The 24263-nt window shown below is 55.0% G+C and overlaps 1 protein-coding gene across 1 annotated transcript in view; it reads right to left on the bottom strand.

Moving 5' to 3' along the window:
* LOC138101927 (uncharacterized) overlaps nt 1-24263 on the bottom strand; it is a 958962-nt gene that overhangs the window by 311683 nt on the left and 623016 nt on the right. The window contains 1 exon segment of the mRNA XM_068999675.1: nt 4004-4396. Coding sequence (XP_068855776.1) covers nt 4004-4396 — 393 coding nt within the window.

Raw genomic sequence — 24263 nt, 5'->3', positions numbered from 1 at the left:
CCTTCATATCCCTCAGTTTGGCGCTGCCTCCGTGGCCGCTCCCAGCACCTCCAGAAGCAGCACTGGCTGGGCCTTGGGGTTTCTGGTGCCCTTGCCCACTTCCAGCAGGGCTGGTGTAGTGGGTTGAGCCTGAGTTGATGGACAGTCTTTTAGACTAATGATGCTTCTCACAATTTACATCTTTAGACCATACGGAAAGCCGGGAATTCCTTTTGTTCCAACTTGCCTGCCGGAAGATGGAAGGGGGCCTTGGAGGCTCCGGGCCCCGCCGGGTCAGGGCCCCTGCACCCCCTCCTTTCCCAACGCCGCAGCACAGACCCTGTGTCACTGCTGGGGGGGAACTGTCCCAGAGCCGCAGGCAGCTAAAGCCAGCCATGGAGTGCCACACAGCTAAACCCATCCGGCGCGGCTCCCTGGCACCGGCGGGTCCCTCTCCTCTCCACGCGGGGCCGGCGGAGCCAGCGGGAGCCGGCGGAGCCTCCTGTCTGCAGCCAGCACACTCCGCGCTGAACTGAAGAGGACACCACGCAGCCAGCAGCACAAAGGGAGCCAGGCTTTCTCCACCGTAGAGCCCGAACAAGAACACTCTTCAACGTGGCGGCTTCGGAGTCAGAGAGAAGAGAAAGTGAGTCCTGTGGGACGGAGCTGGAAATGGCGACGGGAGAAAAGAGGGCGGTGCCGCGATTCTCGTGCGCAGCTTAAAAAACTTCCTGCAGGCCGTGGTAAGAAACTGTAATATCACAAACTGTTTGTCTCTTTGATCCATTTGGAGTACATGGAGGGATGGAAAGTTCACCTGTGGCCCATGAAACTTATGAAAAGTGCCTATGCCAGGCTATATAGAAGTATTGAGAGGCTTTTAGAGACCTCCTGTCACAAAAAAAAACCCCTTTGTGTTCAGGCCAAAGTAATTCATCCTTAAAAAGATTAATAACCCCATGTGATGGCCCCTGTCTGGCAGTGTGAAGGAACGGTGAGATTTTTCAGGGCAGAGATGTTTTACACCACAGCAGATTGTTTCTTCCCGGGCGGGTCTGCTGTTGGTGGCACTTTGGGAACCACGTGATGCAGAAGAAAACCCTTTTTTCCTTAAGCATAACAAATAGACTTTTCAAGAACTGCAACACTGACTAAAATCCCATGTAATGTTATCCTTTCTGCGAGTTGGGTAAAAGGAGGGAAGTGCTGGAAGAGAGGGGAAGTTTGCTTGAATTTCTTGTTATTTCTTTTTACTTTTAATTCTGTTGGTAATAAAATTTTTCTTTGTACAGCAACTGTTTAAGTTTGAACCTGTTTTGCCTTGCAGCTCTCTAGTTTTCCTCAATATTTTCTTATTTTCCCCTTATGAAAAATAACAGATTTCGTGTGCTTGATGCTCAGCTGCGTCAAACCACGACAGGCAGAGCCCTGGTGTCCCCCGTCTGAGTGATCCATGTTTGGATCCAGTGTCCTGGGTTTGCATGGCCAGGCTTTGGAAATAGGGGGCCTCCAGGGGTGGCTTCCATCAGCAGCTTCCAGAAGCTTCCCCCGTGTCCGGCTCCTGTTCCGCCCCGCCCCTGAAGGCGAGGGTAACCCAGGGTCTGGTTCATGGCTCCCCTGGGGCAGATTAGAGTGAAACAACAGTGAAAGATCTGTGTTTATAAATATATCTCTGTAGGGTTTATTTCAGAACAGTTTGGTTGCTGTGTGAAGGGGGTTTGGAGCCCTTTTGGTTACCATCTCCAGTAATATTAAAAGCATAAAAGTAACACTTAGGAAACGTGTAAGGGCAAAGAAAGTATGAGAGTAGAAGGATACTCAAGAGATCGGCCTAGAAGCGTAGGCAGCTTCGGCTTGGAGTGTTCTGAGAGAAGTGAGCTGCCCTCGTGAGAGGGGAGTGGATTGAGGGCACTGGGGAGGCACTGGGAGGGCACTGGGAGCGACTGGGAATGGAGCGCGCGGCACTGGGAGGCCGAGTCCAGCACGGGGCACTCGGCGCTGCGGGTCTGCCTGGCAACTGATGAGTCATCAGAGAGACGCGCTCTGATTGGCTGAGGGGCTGAGGGCTGGGATGGACACGCGCGGGGGCACTGGGAGAGACTGGGATGGACTGGGAGAGACTGGGATGGACTGGGAGAGACTGGGATGGACTGGGATGGACTGGGATGGACTGGGATGGACTGGGAGAGACTGGGAGAGACTGGGATGGACTGGGATGGACTGGGACACCTCAGGGGAACCTGGAAGGACAAGAGGCCCCGGGGATGGGCACCAGGGGGGCTGAGGGGCTCCAGGCTCATCCCCAGGGCAGGGCCCGAGGGGACTCGCTCTGCCCGACGTTCTGCACCTCTGCGGGCCGCGAGCAACGGGGCAACGATGTCGCGGTGGTGCCGGCAGAGCCTGTCCGCCAGAGCCCGTTTGTACCCCAGTCTGGCTGGATGGCTGTTCCAGCACTGCGCCTGTTTCTCCCCACACGGGCTGTCCCCCACAAACAGCCCCACATCGCTGGCGAGTGCAGTTGCTGCTCCCGCTGTCAGATGCTCCTCTGCACCAACCTCACCCGCTCGGTGCCCTTAATGAAGTGACACTCGGACTTCATCATCCCCTGGAACACCCCTGTGTGTGCGGGACACAGCTCAGGGGGTGCCCCCCCTGCAGCCCCCAGCACGCCCAGAGCTCCGGGAGCCACCCCGGATCCCCGCTCCGCACCCCCTGTGCCCCACGGCCGCCACGGGACCCTCCTGCCCGTGCTCGGACTTCCTCTTTTCCACTCTTCTCCCTATTTCACATCCCCTCTCCCACCATTTCCAGCCACTCCCCAGAGGAGTTTTGGACTCCCATTCCCCCCTTTTCACCCTTTCCACCCTTTTCCCCCACCATCCCCCAATCCCCAGCCCACTCCCGCTCTGTTTTTGGGTCCCATCCTCCACTTTTCCCCACTTTCCCAGCCCCTCCCACCCGTTTCTCCCCCACTCTTCAGCCCCCTCCTGCTCTTCCTTTGAGGGTCCCCTCCAGCTCTCACTCATTTTAGGGGTCCCATCACCCCTTTTTCCCCTTCTCCCCCCCTTTCCCATCACGTCACGCCACCCCCGGCTCACCTGAGAGCTCCACGCCCGCAGCCGGGGGGGCTCCCAGCACCACCAGTGCCACCAGTACGGCCCCAGCTGCCACCACTCACCCCATGGCCAGCGCTGGCCACGATTTTGATTGGCTATGGGGCTTTAGGGATGCTGCAGCCCCGGGGTGGAATTTTTTGGGAGGGGGAACCTCGGGGTGAGGGGCAGGTGGGAGCTCAGTTGTGCCCAGAAATGTGTCCCCAGGGACGCGGGATCTCAGGGGTGCCCATGGCCTGGGGTGACGCTGGCCCGGTGCCAGGCACCCACCAAAGCCACTCTGTCCCTGCCCCCCGCAGCCACACAGGGGAGAGAAAATGGAACCGAGGGTTCCTGGCTGGGGATAAGGACTGGGAGAGATCCCTCAGCAAACACCGGAACAGGCACAACAGGCTCTAATTAGAGATATTAATTAAATTGATGACACCGAAAAAATAACATCAGGAGAATGAGAAGGAAAAGAAGACCCTTAAAAACACCCTCCTCCTCCTCCCTCCTTCCCAGGGGTTGTGGGGGCATCTCTGCATCCGGCACCTCTCACTTTGGAGCCACCAGGGATTGGCTCTGCCAGACATGGAGGAAGCTTCCAGATCCAACAGACCCAGCCTGGGCACAGGGAGGGAATTTATTACCAACCAAATCCCAGCAGCACAAGGAGAAGGCAAAGAAATCTCTCCAACACCTTCCCCCCACCCAGCGCGGATCACCCGGAACGGGGGTCACCAGGGCTCTGCCCCACGGGGGTCACTGGGGATCATCCAACGCCGATCCTCCCACAGGGGATGGAGCTGGAGCAGCGCACGAAGCTCTTCCCGCACTCGGGGCACTCGCAGGGCTTCCCTTAGCGGTGCCTCCCTTGGTGTTGGGTCAAGTTTGAGCTGTGTGAGAAGCTCTTCCCACACTGGGGACACTCGTAGGGCCTCTCCCCAGTGTGGATGCGCCGGTGGGTGATGAGGGTGGAGCTGTGTTTGAAGCCCTTCCCGCAGTCGGGGCAGCGGAAGGGCCTCTCATCCGTGTGAATGCGCTGATGTTGGAGGAGGTGGGAGCTCCTCTGAAACCTCTTCCCACACTCAGAACACTCGTAGGGCCTCTCCCCAGTGTGGATGCGCTGGTGTGCCCTCAGGGTGGAGCTCCACCCGAAACTCTTCCCACAATCCAAGCACTCATAAGGCCGTTCCCCGGTGTGGATCACCTGGTGCTGGAACAGCTCGGAGCTGCTGGTGAAGCCCTTCCCACATTCCCCACACTCATAGGGCCTCTCCCCAGTGTGAATCTTCTGGTGCCGGATCAGGCTGGAGTTCCGTCTGAAGCCCTTCCCACATTCCAAGCACTTGTGGGGCTTCTCCTCACCCTGAGGGTTCTCCCCCAGCTCCGAGCTCCCCCTGGATCTCCGGCCGCCTTCCCGGCACAGGGGGGCTCTTTCCTCCTTGGATCTCTCTGGGCTGCGTTTGCAGCCCCTCCTCGTGCAGCATCTCCGGGGCTTTTCCTCCTCCTCCATCCGGCCACGCCTTGGGAATGACAAATCCTGGATTGGGGAAGAAACAAGGGGTGAGTGCCTTGGGTTGGGGGCTTCTCCTGCCCAGGTCCATCACCGGGCATCTTGTGTCTGTAAAAATCTCAAAAACACAGAGACTCAGCCCAAAAGTCCCCCAGACATTAAGACACAGACCCAAAACTACCAAAACATCAAGATTCAGAGAAAGCTCCCTCCAAAATATAAACATTCAGCCCCCACAAAAAAAAACCAAAGCACCAACAGGGAAACCAAGAAACCTCAGAAACACCAAGATTTACCCCCTGGAAAATCGTGGATCCCCCTCCCTGATCACCTGCTGGATGGGGGGGGCAACACTCCTGGGGCTGGAGGGAGGCTGCAGATACAGCGAGTGCTGGAACCTTGGGGTGCCTCCTCGTCCTGATCCTCCTCCTCCTCCTCCTGAATCCCTACTCTTCCTCACGGTCCTCTTCCTCACACTACTCCTTCTTCTGCAGAATCCCACCTGCTGCTCCCACGGGCATCGTTTCACCATTCTGGTCTCCAGCCCTGCTCCTCCAGCCTTTCTCCTGCTCCCCCCAGGCCCAGCACCCAGCCCTGGCTCGCTCTGCCCCCCAGAGCTCTCGGATCGCACAGCACGAGCAGCGATGCAGCTGCGGCAGCTCGGGCTGGGGCAGCGCTGGGCTCTCGGCCGCTCCTGCCCGCACTCGGCCCCCGCCGCAGCCACTTCTGCCAGCACAGCACGGCCCGGCCCGGCCTTGGCGCTCCCCCCCTCCCACCTCCCCAAATTCCCCTGGCGGGGGGCGCCAAGGCCGGGCCACACGTGGGCTCCAGCTGGGGAGCGCCGGGCGCTGCGGCTCTGCCTGGCAACTGCTGAGTCACCAGCGCCGCGCCTTCTGATTGGCTGAGCGCTGCCTGAGGGCCGCGCCTGCACCAAGGGGGGACACCCTGCTCCAGGGGGGATGTCCCGAAAACCGGGCACCCCCAGCGAACCAACAACACCAACGCCTCCTTACAAACACATGCTCTGAATCTGCTCGGACACAGCCACACGCACTTGCACACAAGCAAGTGACAGCACAAACCAGCAGCTCCCCAAAATGGCACTGACTGACACACACTGCTGCTCAGCCAAGCTCCTGCTCAATTCCTCAACTTCCAGAACAACAACAAAGCCTGAACAGAACCAGGGACATCGTTTCCTATACAAAAGGGGACAATGTTGAGGCAGTTTGCACATTCTCCCAGAGCTAATTAAGGACATGGACACCCAGCACGGGTAAAAAGGGAAGTCGAGAAGGGGTCTCAGCAACAGGGGACGGATGGTGTTGGTGTGCTGGGAAGGGATTGGTTGAAGGGAGTGTGCAGGAATATGGTTAAGGCAAACAGCAGCAGGAGGAATCTATGTGGTAAGAAAGGAAAAGGAAGATGGAAAAGAGGAGGAAGAGAAAAAAGTGAGGACTGGGATGCTTTTCAGCGCCATCTTATCCTCAACATTTGCCAGCTGATCCAGATCTTTTGTATCCCCGCGTTCCAGGACAGGACAGAAAAAGAAGTTCAGGATTTTAGGGTGTTTCTCTGTGGTGGGGAGCAGCAGGACAGGGCAGCACGGGCTGGGGGCCTGTGGGGAGCTGTGGGGCCGGGCCGGGGCTGTGGGGCAGCCGGGGCTCAGCGCCGGGCACTGCCTGACCCCAACACCCCCCGGGCAGGGCCGGCAGTGGCCCCCGGCCCCCAGGAGGCTGCGGGATGTGGAAGGATCAGGATTTTCTTTCAACGATCTTGTTTGGGTCACTGGAGAAACGAATGATTTTGCAGAAAGCTCAGCAGCTGTCAGAGGATGAGCACCCACGGGCACTGAGATGCCACGGGTGCGGCTGCTGCCATTAGCTTTGGCAAGAAGAAGAGCCAGATCCAGGGCAGATATTCAATTATCTCCCTGGAATTGAGGTTTGCAATTCCTCACCCTGCGAATTCCCGACCTAGTGGGGGGTAGAGATCAGGGATGTCTGTTTCAAGCAGTCTGTGGCCAGAATCCTGTCTCTTGTGAAATCTCTTCCACAGGAAGCTCGGCTGGCACAGACCCTGCCTGGGGACTTTAAGGGAAGTTACACCACTCAGCAGAGATGAGCTTAACATCTCAACAGACTGGGAATAGCCCAAAAGATACCCAAAAGATAACGCCCATCAACAGAACATCAACGCCCATCAGCAAACATCAAGGAACAGCTACCCCAGACACTGCCCCCGGCACACCTGGAGACCCCTGCTCTGGAAAAGGCTGAGAAGGAAATCAAGGAGTGTGGACCTAATGAACATCAGAGGCCAAGCAATCCGGGGCCAACAGGAAACCAAATACTAAGAACTACCCAACTTGGAACCAATGAACATTAAACCTACGGATTTCGATGGGTTTAGACTGCATCAAGGTGAGGAAAAATTGAGTAAAACTCGTGTGCCATGGAATGATTTTCTCTGCACACCTGGGCTATGTGTGCATGAAATGATTTCTGTTGCACATCCTGGCCAGAATAAAGTAATGCCTTGATCCTCTAACACTAAAAAGGTCGTTGGAGAGTTTTTGATCTTCCAGGAGTTTTGTTGACAAGATTATATCACTAGAATTTTTTTTCTTAATAATCCTACTCTGACATTGTCAGCTGGGTTTGGGCCAGGGGTGTGAGAGTCAATTTTTATTCTTAGGGGGAAAAGTCGCAAAAATCTTTATTGGTTTAGGCGTTTTTCTGTGTATGTGTGTGCGTGGCTGTTAGTGATGGGAGAATTTTAGAATGGGTTTTTCAATGTTCACCTGTAAGCTGCATTTTGCAAAACTGGAAGAGGTTTAAAGATGACCCATTAACTCATAAAGAGCTAAAAAAACATAAGAAAAAGAAAAAGAAAAAGAAAAAGAAAAAGAAAAAGAAAAAGAAAAAGAAAAAGAAAAAGAAAAAGAAAAAGAAAAAGAAAAAGAAAGCAGCTGGGGGGGAGGGCACTTGTGAGTCACCTGATGGTTGCCCTGGAGGAGAAGCTTCCTTCCAAGCAGCCAGCAGAGGAGCTTTAGAAATGCAAATTAACTCTGCTGCGGGAAGTGTGCACAATGTCCCAGGCTCTCCTTGCCTGCCAGAGGAATTGGCCTGATTCCTTCTGCCCCTCACCCCAAGCTCTGCCTCCCTGCACAGACGGAATTTGCATCGCGAAAGGCAGAGCCCACACTGAGCATCTCGGACCCTGCAACAGAAATCCCTGAAGCTCCAAAGGAAAACAGCAAACGGAGAATGCTGGGAGAACTTCACTCACAAAAGCGGGGGGGGAATCATCCCTCTCTCCACTCCAACATCTGCTGGCACTGTCTGGGTTATACAGGGTGCGTTTGACCACTGGGCTGCTTTTGCTGCCACAAGGTCAGCGAAATCACTTGGGAATCCAAGGATGTGATGATTTAATCAGAGAAAAGAGGTCAATTGATGCATCCCTGGCATTTCTGGGAGCACCCAAAAATGGGGACAAGATGAACGGCCACCAGAACAAATCCTACAACACCATGGAGCAGCCCCTGGGAACCCGAACAAATTCATACCAGGTGCCAGAGAACCCAGTGATCATTTCAATGCATCATTAGATTACAAGCTGTCCTCCAAATCATAACCAAGCACACAGCTCCAGCTCCTGACCTTCTCACCCACCAATCCACTCCCATGAGCAACGCCACATTTCACCCTGGGATGGCATCAGATTCTCTTTCAGCAGAAGAACCAGGAGGTTGTGGAAAATTAAATGACTCAAACTGCTCTTGGCAAAGAGATGGCCAAGGAAAAGTGTTGAAACAGAGAACAAAGGAAATAAAGACTTCACAGAGCCATGAATATCGGATGTTATACAAAGTGGGGGTGCACATTAAGGGGCACATGCAGCAGGCGCATCGGGAAGTCTGTACCTTCCAAGGACCTCAGCCACTGCGGAAAGGGACACGGAGATGCGGCCGGCGAAATCGGCATAAAAAGGAGGCTGCGTCCTCCAACACTTGGACAGAGCCCACGGGAAATGCCCCTTGGCCTCTCCCTTGGTCCAGGAATAAAGTTCCTTTTACAGGACTCCTCCGGCTCCTCTGGGGACACAAACCTCTGGCCACGGGAACTTTCCCGCACACTCCCGCCGACGGGGCAGCCACCTCTGTCCTACCCACAGCAGCCGGGACGAGCCAGCGCTGCTCCGGCACCGGCTCCTGCCGAGGCATCAGCGGCAAGGAGAGCGCGGGCAGCCGCTCCCGCAGCGCCCTCACGCCAGGGCGAACACGGCGCCCACACGGCACAACGAACCCGCCCCAGCCCCCTGCCGCCCCCTCCGCCCGCAGCCAGCGCCGAGCCCCGCCAGAACCGAGCGCGGCTCCCACCTGCGCTGGGGCCGCCTCCGAGCTCCGCCGCCGCCTCACCGGGCTCCGGCCGCCGCCGCCGCTCCCGGGCCCGCACAGACGCTCCGCCAATGGCGCCTCTGCTGCGCCACGGCCGCCCTGCCGGCGGCTCCGGGCCCGGGCTGCTCCCCGCTCCGACCAATCAGCGCGCCAGAACCACGACTGACGGCAGCACCGCCCAATCGCAGCGAGGGGCGGGCTCTGCACACGGCCCAGCCTCGCCCCGCGCTCCCAGCGCCCCCCGGGCTGCGTGAGGGGAAAGCCGCAGCTGAGGAACAGCCCTGGAACGGGCCCGGCCCGAGCCGCCATTCAGCTGGGAAGGGAAACAAAGCTCTCCGCTGCTCCCGGCCCGACTTGCCCAGCCCTGCGTGTTGGCTGACTCCGGCTCCTTGGGAAGCCCTGCAGCCTCGCTACTCCCGCCCCTAATTCGGAGCATCAGTGCATGGCTTTTATTTCGTTGTTCAGGCTTGGCTATGGGCTGTCCTGGTCTGCTGCATTTTCTGGGTTCCTCTTGGATGCTTTGAGCAACAGGCTGTGCCCCGGGAGGATCCTTTGTGCTCCTTTGTGACAGAGGAGAACCTTCCAGGCGGTTCTTGCGGGAGCTGCTGCTGTGATGTCACGGGAACGCTGCCGCGTCCTCGCCGTGTTCCCGTTGCTGTGGGCACGGAGCCCTCAGTGTCCAGAGCGGCTCTGGGCGCCCGCTGGTTGCCGGAGGATCCTCCTGCCCGAGGCATTCTCAGCAGCCAGCCCAGCCCCTGCCGGGTGTCCTTCTGTGCTTGCAGGGGTACAGTCTGCCACGTGTGCAGCACGGCCAAAATGATCCAGCAAGCGGTTGCTGCAGTTTGCACTCTGTACTCTGTGGCTTATTCGGGGTATTTTTTAGCCCACTTGGCACGTAAGTCGAGGTTTTCCCTGGCTGCAGCGTCGGTGCCTTCGGGCTTGCTGTGTGCTTTCTGTTCTCCCACTGGAACTGAGCTGCCTTTGTAACCAAATTGCCATTAAGACACCGCTGGTTTGGGAGAGCTCCTGCCAGCAGCTGCAGCTGAAAAAGGGGGTGTCTGCAGCCAGCGGGGCGTGCACAGCATTTGCAATGGAGCCGGGGGGGTTCTGTTCCCTCAAGCGCAGAGTCTGTGCCAGCGGAGCCTGGAACTCCCTGCGTTGGCTGCTCCAGCCAAGAGCTGACGCAGCCCAGGATTCTGTGCTGTTCTCTTGCTTGCTGTGCGAAGGGACTGTGGCTCCTGGAGGGATGTTGTGGAAGCAAAATGCTCTCTCGGAGTGTCCTTGCTCCGTGGGAGTTCCCACCACGGACAGGTTTTTCCTAACAGCATCTGGTTCGTGTTGCCTGTCCCGTTGCAGGGCACCTCACGCGTGGATCCCGAGCAGCTCCTCCTTCGGTGAGTGGGAAAGGAACCTTTGGTGGTCAGAATTGTGCAGAGAGTTGTGAGCTTGGCCTGTGGCAGTCGAGCGCCAGCCTGGGAGGCTGAAGGAAAGTTCCTGCCAGTGTCTTTGCAGCAGCAGCAGCAGCAGCAGCAGCAGCAAAGGGATCCCTGGCACTTTTCTCCTTCTCTGCTGAAGAGCTTTTGAAGAGCTGCAGGTCTGGTTTTGCAGGCAGAAGATTGCTTGCTGGCTTTAGCCACGATGGAATATGGAATGCCCAGCAATAAGTGGCAATGTCGACTTTAGCCCCTTCCTAGTTTGAACATCTCCAAATCCCATTTCTGCTTAATGCAGCTGGATGTGTAGCTGAGGATAAATAAGGCGATAACTGAGATAGAACTTCCCGTCCCTCACGCTACCATCTGTCCACAGGGCACAAAAGCAGCATCAGCTCCTCCTCTGTCTCCCTGTGCTTCCAAAGAGGAGGCCAAAGAGGAGGAAGACAGCAGTGAACTTCCCGCTGTTCTGGGGGATGATGGTGAACTTCCCTCCGTCCCGGGAGATGAGGGCAAACATCCCACGGTTTGGGAATACAACAGTGAAGCTCCTGTGGTGTGGGACGAGGATGGTGGACATCACCCGGTGTGGGACGAGGACAGCGAGGCTCCAGTGCCATGGGACAAGGACGATGGACATCTCCCAGCGTGGGACGAGGACAGAGGACATCCTGTGATTTGGGAAGAGGAGGCTGCAATTCTCCCGGCATGGGAAGAGGACAGGAAACGTCCCGTGGCTTGGAAAGAAGACCAGGAACCTGCTGCATTTTGGGAAGAGGACGGGGATCCTCCCTCTGCTTGGGAAGAGGACACTGAACCTCCCTCTGCTGCGGGATCCTGGGCTGAACATTCTGACAGCAGCACAGCCCTGCAGCCAGAGGGCAGAGAGGAGTGGTGCCTGATGCAGCTGAGTACGTCTGCTGTGCTGCTGTGTGCCAGAGCAGGGTGCTGCGTGTGTGTCTCAGCATCAGCTGCACCCAGGCTTGCTGTGCAGCTGAATGTCACAGAGTCATTTATTGTCCTTGCCCAGCTGAGAGCAAGGGGCTCCCGGCCCAGGGAGTGGGGCTGCATTTTGGCCCTGCTGCAAGGCGGGCTCTCCATCTGGGAGGGAGCGTCTTCCATGTGGTTTCTTTCAGGGAGCACCGTGAGCGTGGGGGAGCCTGCCGAGAAATACCTGGAACTGGAGCAGGTTGGCCAAGGGTAAGTGCACGGCAGTTACTTCTGCACAAGCAGGGGCCAGGTATTTGCTGGTGCAGGATCAAGTGAGAAGCCAGGCAAGCTGCAAACAGCTTCAGACACTGGGCCACGATCCTGCTGTCTCTCAGTCCTGATCAGAATTGGTAACTGTGCTCAGAAGGCACCATCAGAGGCCCCTGAGGCCGGCAGTGTCCTGCCTGCAGCAAGGAGCAGGACCTGGAAGATCTTCTGTCCCTGGAATTTGATTGCCTGAAAGAGCAGCTCACCATCTGGTGCCGGTCAGAAAACAGTTCTCAAGAAGATTCCTTTCAAATATTTTGCTTCCTAAAATATCCACCGGTCAGGATTATCAACATAACAGTTTAGAAACAGAAACCAGAGATGAACTAATAAGTGCCCTTTTCAGCACAGCTAGTAAACCCTGTACATTCAGTAACAGACAGAGCTGCTGCAGTCGAGGGGAAAATGCATCAGCTGCCTGATGGCAGGGCCCTTGTGGATCCTGCAGCTCATAGGCAGGAAATGGAAAAGGATGAAATACATTCTTCTCCAGTTCTTTAGGCACCTGCTCCCACCCTAGGTTTTGGACTCAAGTAATTCAGTGTGGACATTTGGGATTTGCTCCAGCCCTTTTCCTTCGTGTTGGGCCTCAGTTTTCTCTCGCACACCTTGCGAGGCACAGGGCTGGTGGCTGCTGCGCTGCTGTTTGAAGGGTCGATGCACCCAGGTGTTTTGTAAACGCTGCAGGCAGCAGAGATCTCCTGTCTGGGCTGGCTTTCACTCCCAGGGCCTAAAGTGCTGCTTCTTTCTTCTCTGCTGTTCTGTCTCCAGGGCTTTTGGAACCGTTTATAAAGGACTCGACAGGGCCACTGGAGGAGAGGTCAGTGTCACCACGCCCAGCGCGTCGGGCAGCTCTCGAGGGCTTTCCCCTCTGCTGGGAGCTGTGGCTGCAGCTTTGGGGGGCCAGCAGAGCTTTCCTGCACAGGCTGTTCCACTGAAGGCACAGCAGTGTCAGCCTGCAGAGCACGGCTGGGACAGACTTGAGCCTTCTGAAGTGCCCAAAGAATGCAAGGAGGGCAGCGGTGTCTGTCAGAGCAGGACACGCTGGCTTGGTCTTCATATCTGAAAACATCAGTGTATCAGCTGGTGGAGGCTGAGGCCTAATTTATCTTCATCCCAGCCTCGGACAGGAACACTGTTTAGCAGTTTTTCCATCCTGCGTTTCATCTTCAAAGTATACCTCAAGACCTAATTAAGGAGTGATCCTTCTTGGGATCAGTTTGGTGTTTTAGTCCTACTGCAGCTGTTCCCAGAGAGAGGGAGAGGAATGAGAAGATGGATGTGCAGAGCAAAGCTCTCTCCTAAACCCTGCAGCTGTGTTTGGGTCTGGTGTCAGTGACAGCCCGTGACAGGGATCATCTGAGCAATGTTTGTGCGTGTTTGCTCTGTTGTGCAATCCCAAACAGAGCAGTTGCGTTTGAAATCATGACCAAATCCCCCAGGATTGCTAAAGGGTTCCCGGCTGTTTTGCTCTGTTTTCACAGAACCAGAATTACTTCCTGCTTGCAAAATGTGTTTGAATGATAATGAGCGTGGTGGTAAACTAAGGCGGTTTGAGAAGACTGCAGGTGCAGAGAATGTTGTGAGAGCTTTGAGGCTGAGAGCTGAGGGCCCATTTCTGCAGAGCTTCCAAGGCCAAATGTCTCTGGCCCTGTGTCCTGTAAGCGGCCCCGCAGCGAGCAGAGAAATGGGCTGTGGGAATGTCACTTGCTGAGCCCGGGTGTCCCATCCCAAGGCAGTTTGGCACAGCCCGGCTCCGTCGCTCCGCAAAGACTCGCTCCGTGTTTGCTGCGGCCTCCTGCCCCAGACTCCTGCAGTTCAAGGGCTGCAATGTCCTTTCAGGTGGCCATAAAGAAAATGAGTCTCAGAGGGCAGAACAGGGAACGAGCTGTGAATGAGATCCTGGTCCTGAAGGACAAGAAGAACCCCAACATTGTCAGCTCTTTGGACAGGTGAGTGCTTCAGCTCTTATCCCGTGCACGGGCCCTGCGTTAATCTCTCCTGGCATCCGCAGTCTGTAGCCTGTTTTGAAAAAGCCTCACCCGGCCGTAGCTTCCCAAAACAACAGCCTGTCAGTTCACTCCCTCCGTGTGCTTTTGTTGCTTTGGTTTGGTTTTTCCTTCAAGCTGACCCAGTTTTCTGGGTCTTACAATAAGTGCTGATAGACCCTGGCAGACATTATTTCCCTTGGCTTCTCCTTCCCAACTCTTTTCCATTGCTGCAGATGCCAGGAAGACCAGGTTCTTGTTTCCAGAAATGCCTCATGTGCCTATTTTGCAATGGCCTTGCCTGTTTCTGAAGGGACTTTCTGCAAGGTTTTCCAAACACTTGACCACTTTTGTCCTAAGTCCTGCACGGCCTCCTGCCCTGGATAACTCTGGAAGTTGTGTTGCCTTGTTCTGGAGGGAACGGTGGAACTGCTGAGTTCAGATGCTGAACCAGCTGGGGACAAGTGTTGTGGTTCCACATTGATCTGGGCTGTTGCTAAACTGCATTTTTCACTTGCTTGCCATCTAAGGCCTCTCCTTTCCCACAGGCGTCTCCTTCTCCTTTAGACTGTGCAGATCCCAAGGACTGTGCAGCCTGGCAGGAATGTCTCTGCATCGGATTCTGTCCTCATTTACAAGTGACCTGGAAACAAAACTCCACTCAAGGCTTTTCCATCGGGGAATTGAGCAGTGCACGTTCATCTCCATGCCATTGTTTGCCTCTTCCAGCTTCCTTGTTGATGAAGATCTCTGGCTGGTGATGGAATACATGGATGGAGGAACTTTGCAGGACGTTGTCAGACAGACACGCATGGCTGAAGGAGAGATGGCAGCTGTCAGTCGGGAGGTGAGGGATCCTGCTCGTGCTTCCCATGGACACAATGCTCCTTCCAAGCAGGGCCTGAGAACAGGAGTGGCTCCATGCTCAGAGCTTTGTTTCTGTGTTGTTTTTATGAGCTGCAGAAGAAAGAGCCTCTGAAGTGAACGGCCTGCCAGTGTCACTGAACTTCCACTCTGCTCTTGTCCTCTTTCCTGCTGTTGTGGGACTCTCTGTCTTTTTTGATTTGATTTGCTGTTCTCAGCTTTGCCTTGAACCATTAGCCTGGAGCTTGTCTGCACTGCACTCCTGGCCTGTCACAGCAAAGCTGCTGCTGGCAGAATTCTAAACTGTCCTTTCTTGTGTGATTGTGTATTCCGGCCATGGAATTCCACCCTAGTGTTTCTTGCTCTCTCTCAGTGTCTGCAGGGCCTGGATTTCCTCCACTCGAACCGGGTGATCCACAGAGATCTGAAGAGCTCCAACATCCTTCTGGCAACGGACGGCTCTGTCAAGCTGGGTGGGTGTTCCTGGTCAGGCACGGCGCTCCCGGGCTGCGGGTGTGGGGCTGCTTCCCAGTGACGGCCAGAGCCCCACAAGTGCTGCTGGTGGCGGTGCCCGGCCCCTGCTGCCAGCTGAGAGCGGCTGCCCCATGCAGAGAGCTCAGGAGAGGAGCAGGGTGTCAGCAGTGGCTTTGCTCTGGGTGTGGCCCTTGCAGAGGGGCGGGAGTTGGAATCTGAAGCTTCAAGGGAATCACTAAAAGCCACTGCATGAAAGCTGAGGGTTCCTTTAAGGGTCCACTTCCATCTTGCCTTGGCTACAGCCCTGCGGACTTTTCCAGCTGGATTCAGCAGTGCATTCTCAGACTGAGAGTGGGCAATCTTTGTGCTTGGTTTCCTCATTCCAGCTGCCTTTGACAGTGTTTGTTTCTGTCCTCAGCTGATTTTGGCCTCTGCGCTCAGCTGAGCCCTGAGCAGGAGCAGTGCAGCTCCATGGTGGGCACTGCTCACTGGATGGCCCCAGAGGTTGTGACCAGTTCTCCTTATGGCCCCAAGGTGGACATCTGGTCCTTGGGCATTGTGACCATCGAGATGGTGGAAGGAGAACCTCCTTACTTCGAGCACACGGCAGCCATGGTAAGAGGCAAATTTCCCAGAGTTTGCAGAGGCCTGTGAGCACAGAGGGACCCGCCCTGGGAGGAGCAGCCGGAAGGCTCTGCCCATTGGGAAGGGAATGCCCAGAGGATTCGAGCCTGAGCACAGACGAATATTCTGCAGTCTCCAGAATTTGCTTTGGGTTTTAAGTTGTTGCAGCTCTTCTGTCTGTGAGGATGACCTGAAAAGATGAAGCCAGAGCATCAGCTCTAACCTTATCTTGCAGAAAACCCAGACCAACCCCAAACCCCACACCCAAACCCAACAAGTTTTCTGAAGGAGTTTCTGAAAGAGGTTCTGCGAGATGAACTCCCCCTGACTCTTCTCACTGGGAAACTTGTCCAAAACATGAAGATGATTGTTTAACATCCCCATAGTCTAACATATTTCTTTCCTCGCCCAAGCTACTTTCTCCATGTCACCAAGGCTGAGCTTTCAGCAACCCAAACCTCAGGTTCCTTGCCTGGCAGTTTCTGGGATGGAACATCTTGAATGCATTTACTTGAGTGTCAGTGGCACTGCAGGGATGCATTTGATGTAAGAATCCTTGGAAATACCACAGGCAGACCACAGTGACTCTTGCAAATGGCCTGTAAAGCTGGTGTCCGTATTTGGAGAAGGAAAATGGGCTATTTCTGATGGAGGTTCCAACTAACAAAGTCAGCCAATGACATTGGCTCTCAAGGCAAGACCATGTGGATGTTGGAATGGCTGTGGCTGCAGCTGTGTTTGGCTTTTTTGGTTGGCATAGAAGAATGAGCTCTGAGCAGCATCTCTGCCAGGGAGGAAAGTGTCCCTGGAGACTGGGGCTGAGAAACCGGGGTCGCTGTGAGCACTCGTGGGTGTGAAGGAAGCTGGCAGAGCTTTTTCAGAAGTGTTTGCTTTCCACGCAGGCTCGCTGTCTGATCCGGCAGAACGGGACCCCGCAGCTGCAGGAGCCCAGGCGCCTGTCGGCTCTGCTGCGGGACTTCCTGGAGTGCAGCCTGGAGCCGGACGAGGAGCGGCGCTGGTCTGCCCAGGAGCTGCTGCAGGTGGATGCGAAGCGGCTGCAGGGGAAACAGCAGCGCGAGGGAGGGGTTTTCTCGTGGGGCCCCCCTCCAATAGTGTCCAGTCTCGCTGCTTTTCACATGCAAAGCCAGCAGAATCCTCGCCTGGTTTGGCTTGGCAGGGTCCTTTGCAGGTCATCTGGACCAGGTGCCCCACAAGGAGCAGGGACATCTTCAAGCAGATCAGGTGGCTCCGAGCCCTGCCTGACCTGAGCCTGGATGTTTCCAGGGAGGAGGCACCTCCCACATCTCTGGGCACCCTCTGCCAGTGTTTCCCCACTCTTCTGATAAAAAACTTCTGCCTCAGATCTAATCTGAGCCTGCTTCCCTCTCCTGAGTTTCAAACCATTCCCCTTTGTCCTGATGCAACAGAGCCTATGAAGAACTTGACTTGGGAAAGTAACAGTTGATTTCTTTCTTTTTCATCCTTTGGGCAGCACCCATTTTTATCATCAGCCAAGCCTCTCTCCAGCCTGAGCCCTCTGATCGCTGCAGCAAAGCAATTGAAGGAGCAGCGGAGGATGTGAATCACCTGGGGCCAGCTTTTTGTTATAGTAGTTAGGACAAGTGGTTAGTTACGGTAGTTAGCACTGCTAGTTAGTTATGGTGGTTAGGACAGCCTGGTAGTTATGGCAGTTTTTTGAATAAAAACTCTGTTAAACCTCAAGTCCCTTGATGTGTCCCTTCCTTGTCCCCCCGTGACTCAGCTGCCCGGAGCAATGCGAGGGGAGAACGGGCCCAGCCTTGCCCAGAGCTGAGCCCCAGCAGAGCCCCGGCAGAGCCCAGAGCAGCCTCAGCATCGGCAGAGTCAGCCTGGAAGGAGGCGCCTGGAGCCTTCTCAACTGCAGCCGACTCTTGTTTACAAACCGCGTGGGGTGGGAAATGCCACTGGTTCTGCAAGAGGGCAGAGGGGGCCCGGGGAAGGCCCAAATGCGAGGGACAAAACCCGCCCAGTGCTGGAGAAAAACCGCGCCTTTTTCCCCTCCCACGTCGGCCAAAACACTGAATCCTAAACCAAGTCAAACGGGGCAGGGGAGGAGCCCAGGCCCTTCTGCCCCTGCAAACCAAAGCGTCCCTTGCACGGCTCTGAGCCCCGGCGCCGGTGGCCCCGCGGGCGTTGGTTTCTGTCGGGCTCGCTGTCGCCAGCCCAGGGCCAGCCCGGGACAGGGCGGGCGCTGGAGGCTGCGGGTGGGGAGATGCGATCCCGGGACACGCATTCGGTGGCACCTGCGAGCGCAAGCAGGGGAGGAGCTCCGGCAGTGACGGGGGAAAGGAATAAGGTGAATGTGACTTAAACAAACCAAGCCCGTGAATCTGCTTTAGATAGGGCCAGGGAGCTGTAGGTAGGAAGGAGTGAAAGAAACTATCACTTCCAGAAAATGTTACTGATTGCCATGAACTGCTGCTCAGCCAAGGCCATGTCAAATTCCTGAACTTAGAGAAGAAGAACAAAGACTCAATGGAGTTATTAATACTGCTTTGTTTTACTAAAACAAACAAAACGGGTGTGTGCATATTGGAGGGCACATCAGGAAGTCTGAACCTTCCAAGAAACAGTCCCGGGGACAGAGCAGCCACCTCTGTCCTACCCACAGCAGCCGGGACGAGCCAGCGCTGCTCCGGCACCGGCTCCTGCCGAGGCATCAGCGGCAAGGAGAGCGCGGGCAGCCGCTCCCGCAGTGCCCTCACGCCAGGGCGAACACGGCGCCCACACGGCACAACGAACCCGCCCCAGCCCCCTGCCGCCCCCTCCGCCCGCAGCCAGCGCCGAGCCCCGCCAGAACCGAGCGCGGCTCCCACCTGCCCTGGGGCCGCCTCCGAGCTCCGCCGCCGCCTCAGCAGTGGTTCCCAGTCACCCCCAGTATGATCCCAGTCACTCCCAGCATCATCCCGGTCGCTTACAGTCACTCCCACTGTGTTTTCGGTATGGTCCCAGTAACTCCCAATAAGATCCCAGTTTCCCGCACTGTGGTCCCAGTGGCTCCCAGTCACACCCAGGATGGTTGCTTTCACTCTCAGTAAGTGTCCAGTGTGGCTCCAGTCATTTCCAGTATGAATCCAGTCACTCCCTGTATGATTGTATTTGCCCCCACTGTGGTCCCAGTTGCTCCCAGTGTCTTGGTTTGAAAGACAGATGTCTGCCGAGGAAGGCAGGAGTCTCTCCTGAAATGGAAGAAAAAAAAATTGCAACCCCCTTCCCACTGCATTATTATAATTTTGAAATTAAGGAGCTTTATAGGTAAACGTATGAGGAACAGGAATAACAGTTCTTTACTATTATGTATTTTTATGTATATAACCAGTCAAACAAACGGGAATAACTATGGCAGTAACAGCAAACAATCACAAACCCAGTCCCAGCCTTCTCGGCTGTCAGGCCCTTTCCCCTCGGGTGCAGTTCCGCTCGCAGCCGGCAGGGGCGCTGGCGGCTCCCGGTGAGCAGGGCAGGTGCGATGGTTCCCCCGCGGCTGCAGGGGGAGCTCCGGAGCGAGCTCAGGGAGCACACGGCACTGGTGGCCTGGGATCCCGGGAAGAGATGGAACAAAGGTTTCAAAAACCCCCTGGGCAGCCAATCCCGGTGTCCAGCTGGACCCTCAGGAACAGCAGGCTGGAACAGCAGGGATGAGCACAAATCCCAAGTGTCAGACGAGATGTATTGAGCTCCGGAGCTGCAGTGGGAACCCCCGGAGGTCTCGGCAGGCAGGGCGAGCGGGGCTATAGAGTAGCAAAGGCTCGAAGCAACGGCAGGGGCGGGCAGCCACAGCCTGGCTCCCAGCAGGGCAGGGAAGGTGGGCTTGGGATCCCAGGGTCTCTCTGGTAGAAGGAAAGCAGCTGAAGAAGCAGCCTCTTTCTCTCTATGTCCAAACGCCGGGAACTGACTGCCCACAAACTTAGGTGGAAGAGATGCACACCTCCTCCTATGGCCAGGTCCTTTGTTTTCCTTAAGCCCCCAGTAATTTGTCCCCCTGGCAACATCTATGGGGAAAATTCCTTTAAGAGAAAAAGAAAATAGGACGAGAACTCCTAAAACCCCAACATTATCCACCCCACATTTTTCCCATACTAACATGGTACATGAAACTGAACCCTTTTAACCATACACATACATGCATCACCCAAATTATATACGTATATACATGCTGATAGTGATTCAAGTACAGAGCCATGGGTAGTTCACCCTAAACCAAGGTCCCCTTGAGGTATGCATCGGGTCTCTCCATCCTTTTGCATCACCCACAAGGTGCAACCTGGTTCCTGAGCGAAGACAACCCCACAGATGGGTTTCTCTTTGCTCGAGGCAGAACTAACCCGAACAGGTTTTCCAAGCATACCTCTCATGTGCACCACTGGAACCTTATCCCCATCTGTTGTTTGTAGGGGTTCAGATTGGGCAGGGCCTGCTCGGCTGGTGGAGCCTCGGGTGTTAACTAACCAGGTGGCTCTTGCTAAATGCACCTCCCAGTTTTTGAAAGTCCCCCCACCCAGTGCCTTCAAGGCTGTTTTACGCAGTCCATTACACCGCTCAACCCACCCAGCTGCTGGTGCATGGTAAGGGATGTGGTTCACCCACTCAATGCCATGTTCTCTAGCCCAGGTGTTTATAAGGCTGCTCTTGAAATGAGTCTCATTATCAGACTCGATTTTCTCAGGGGTACCATGCCTCCAAAGGACTTGCTTTTCAAGGCCCAGGATGGTGTTCTGGGCAGTAGCGTGCTGCACAGGGTAGGTCTCCAGCCATCCTGTGGTAGCTTCTACCATTGTGAGCACATAGCGCTTGCCTTGGTGGGTTTGAGGCAGTGTGATGTAATCAATCTGCCAGGCCTCCCCATACTTCTTGTAGGATCTTGGGGCGGTTGGACAGTCGGGACGGACGGAGACGAGAGATCTCTGAAGTCAGATCCTGGAACATGTGATTTATTGCAAAGGGCGTGGGTACAGGGGCACTTCTTGGAGCTGCCAGCCGCAGCTCGGAGCAGGCCCAGGGTGAGAGCAGAGTAAGTAAGTAAAAGAGAGAGAGAGAGAGAGAGAGAGTAAAAAGAGACCGACGTCCCCGTTACAATACAATAAATCATCTTCTGTACTGAATATTCTAATTCTCACTAGCCAATCTAGTACAAGGTACAAATCCTATAGCATTTACATACAGCCTATAAGAGTTATTACATTACCATAGAATGTCACATTTTAACTCCTAAAAACTACTCTTTGGACCCCTTCTGCTGAGCTAGTAGGGTCTGCTCTGACCCTTGGACCTGTCTGCAAGCAGAGGGTATTGTTCAATCAAGAGGGGATTACCTTCAGTCGGCCAGACCATTGTTTTCCAGTTGTTCAGTAACTAAGGCTTGGTATCTCAAAGGTGGCTTTCATTTCGATGTCGCTTATAGTTTTCATATTCCCAAAATCTTTTGTCAGGCAATCATATTTATAAGGCTTTCCAGTTTCATCTTCCCCAACACTTGTATTTGGACCATTGCCCACCATAGCACAGGGGCTTCACCTGCTTGGCCTGCTTGATCGCAGCACATGTCTCACAATCATGGATAACCTGGGAGATACTGTCCATGGTTAGATCCACCCCTCAGATCTCGTGCCCACTTATAGGTGGCATCTCTGCCCTGATGGCCTGAGGCATCATGGGCCCATTGAGCTAGGAACAACTCCCCTTTATGTTGCCAATCCAAGTCTATCTGGGACACCTCTATTTTCGCAGCCTGATCTACCTGTTTGTTGTTACGATGTTCTTCGTTAGCCCGGCTCTTGGGGACGTGAGCGTCTACATGACGGACTTTCACAGATAGCTTCTCTACCCGAGTGGCAATGCCTTTCCACTCCTCAGCAGCCCAGATTGGTTTTCCTCTGTGCTGCCAGTTTGCCTTCTTCCACCTTTCCAGCCAACCCCACAGAGCATTGGCTACCATCCATGAATCAGTGTAGAGGTAGAGCTTTGGCCACTTCTCTCTTTCAGCAATGTCAGGACCTAACTGGACAGCTTTGAATTTGGCAAATTGACTCGATCCATCTTCTCCTTCAGTAGCCTGTTCAACTTGTCATGTGGGGCTCCATACAGCGGCTTCCTTTTCCGGCTAGCGCCTACAATTCGGCAGGAACCATCAGTGAAAAGGGCATATTGTCTTTCACTCTCTGTAGCTCATTATATGGTGGGGCTGCTTCGGCACGCGTCACCTGCTCCTCTTCTTCTTCAGAAGATAATCCAAAAGTCTCACCTTCCGGCCAATTCGTAATTATTTCCAAGATCCCAGGGCGATTCGGGTTTCCAATTCGGGCGCGCTGCATGATGAAGGCGATCCATTTGCTCCAAGTAGAGTCGGTGGCGTGATGCGTGGAAGGAACCTTTCCTTTGAACATCCACCCCAGCACCGGTAGTCAGGGTGCCAGGAGGAGCTGTGCCTCTGTGCCGATTACTTCTGAGGCAGCTTGGACTCCTTCATAAGCTGCCAAGATCTCTTTCTCTGTGGGAGTGTAGTTGGCTTCAGACCCTCTGTACCTTCAGCTCCAGAATCCCAGTGGTCAGCCCCGAGTCTCACCAGGCACCTTCTGTCAGAGGCTCCAGGACAGACCATTGTTCCCGGCTGCAGAGTAGAGCACGTTCTTCACCTCTGGTCCTGTCCTGACTGGGCCAAGGGCTACGGCGTGAGCAATTTCCTGCTTGATCTGGGCAAAGGCTTGCTGCTGTTCAGGGCCCCAGTGGAAATCGTTCTTCTTTCGGGTAACCAGGTAGAGAGGGCTCACAATCTGGCTGTACTCGGGAATGTGCATTCTCCAAAAGCCTATGGCACCTAGGAAAGCTTGTGTTTCCTTCTTGTTGGTTGGTGGAGACATTGCAGTGATCTTATTGATGACCTCGGTGGGAATCTGATGCCGTCCATCTTGCCACTTTACTCCCAGGAACTGGATCTCTCGGGCTGGTCCCTTGACTTTGCTCTTCTTGATGGAGAAACTGGCTTCCAGGAGAATTTGGATGATTGTTTCTCTCTTTCTCAAATAACTCCGATGCCATGTTCCCCCACACAATGATGTCATCAATGTACTGCAGATGTTCTGGGGCCTCACCCTCTTCCAGTGCAGCCTGGATCAGTCCATGGCAGATGGTGGGACTGTGCTTCCAGCCCTGGGGCAGTCGGTTCCAGGTGTACTGCACGCCCCTCCAGGTGAAGGCAAACTGAGGCCTGCACTCTGCTGCCAGAGGAATGGAGAAAAAAGCATTAGCAATGTCAATAGTGGCATACCACTTCGCTGCTTTGGACTCCAGCTCGTACTGAAGCTCCAAAATGTCCAGCACAGCAGCGCTCAGTGGTGGAGTCACTTCATTCAAGGCACGATAGTCCACAATCTCCATTCCCCGTCAGACTTGCGCACGGGCCAGATGGGGCTGTTGAAGGGTGAGTGGGTCGTGCTGACCACCCCTTGGCTCTCCAGCATGCAGATAATCTTGTGGATGGGGATCACAGCATCTCGATTTGTCCGATACCGCCGGCGGTGCACTGTCGAGGTGGCAGTTTGCACTCGTTGCTCTTCCACTTTCAGGAGACGAACTGCAGAGGGATTTTCTGATAGTCCAGGCAGGGGGTTCAATTGCCTAATGCCCTCCGCCTCCACAGCAGCAATCCCAAATGCCCACCTGAGTCCTTTTGGGTCTTTGTAATACCCATTCTGGAGGATGCGTATGCTCAGAATACACGGGGCCTCTGGCCTAGTCACAATCGGATGCTTTTGCCACTCCTTCCCAGTCAGGCTCACCTCAGCTTCCAACAACATCAAATCGTGGGATCTCCTGGTCACCCCAGCGATGGATACAGGTTCTTCCCCCACATGTCCCGATGGCATTAAAGTACACTGTGCTCCAGTATCAACCAATGCATCATATTTTTGTTCCTCTGATGTGCCAGGCCATGACGATCCACACCATCCAGAAAACGCGGCTTTCCCGTACCGCCTCCTCGCTAGAGGCAGGGCCCCTCTAGACCTGGTTATCATTCTTTCCCTGGGCATACATGCTAGAGGTCCCTTCAAGGGGATCCAACATATCATCCTCCCTTCTGTAATACCTGGCAGCTCAGTCACGGGAGGCTGAGGCTACTTTCACCTTAGCAGAATCCCCTTGGTTAGTGCCTCCCTCCTTGAGTTCACGCACCTGCACTGACAGGACAGAAGTGGGTTTCCCATCCCACTTTCTCATGTCTTCCCCATGCACGCACAGAAAAACCACAGCTCAGCTCGTGGGGTGTACCCTCTCTCTCTAGCTGGGGGACTTGGGGGCTCTGACCTGGGGGCCTGTGACTCGCACTGGTGCCACACTGACCTTCCTCATCTCCTCCCTCATCTCCTCCCTCATTTCCTTCCTCATCTTCTCCCTCATTTCCTTCCTCATCTCCTTCATCTCCTCTTTGAGGTCCTGGACCACAGCAGAGACATGAGCTTTCAGCGGACCATTGACCATACTGTCATAATTCCTGTGCTTGTTGGCAACAGAGCCCACTGTTTCTCAGTTATTGTCAGCATCAATCGTTGCAATGAAGGTGGTGTATTGTGGTGGCCCTAGCTTTGCCAGGTTCCA

The sequence above is a fragment of the Aphelocoma coerulescens genome, unplaced genomic scaffold, assembly GCF_041296385.1.
Source record: "Aphelocoma coerulescens isolate FSJ_1873_10779 unplaced genomic scaffold, UR_Acoe_1.0 HiC_scaffold_56, whole genome shotgun sequence".
Taxonomy (NCBI): Eukaryota; Metazoa; Chordata; class Aves; order Passeriformes; family Corvidae; genus Aphelocoma; species Aphelocoma coerulescens.
This window is presented reverse-complemented; position numbering and strand designations above follow the sequence as displayed.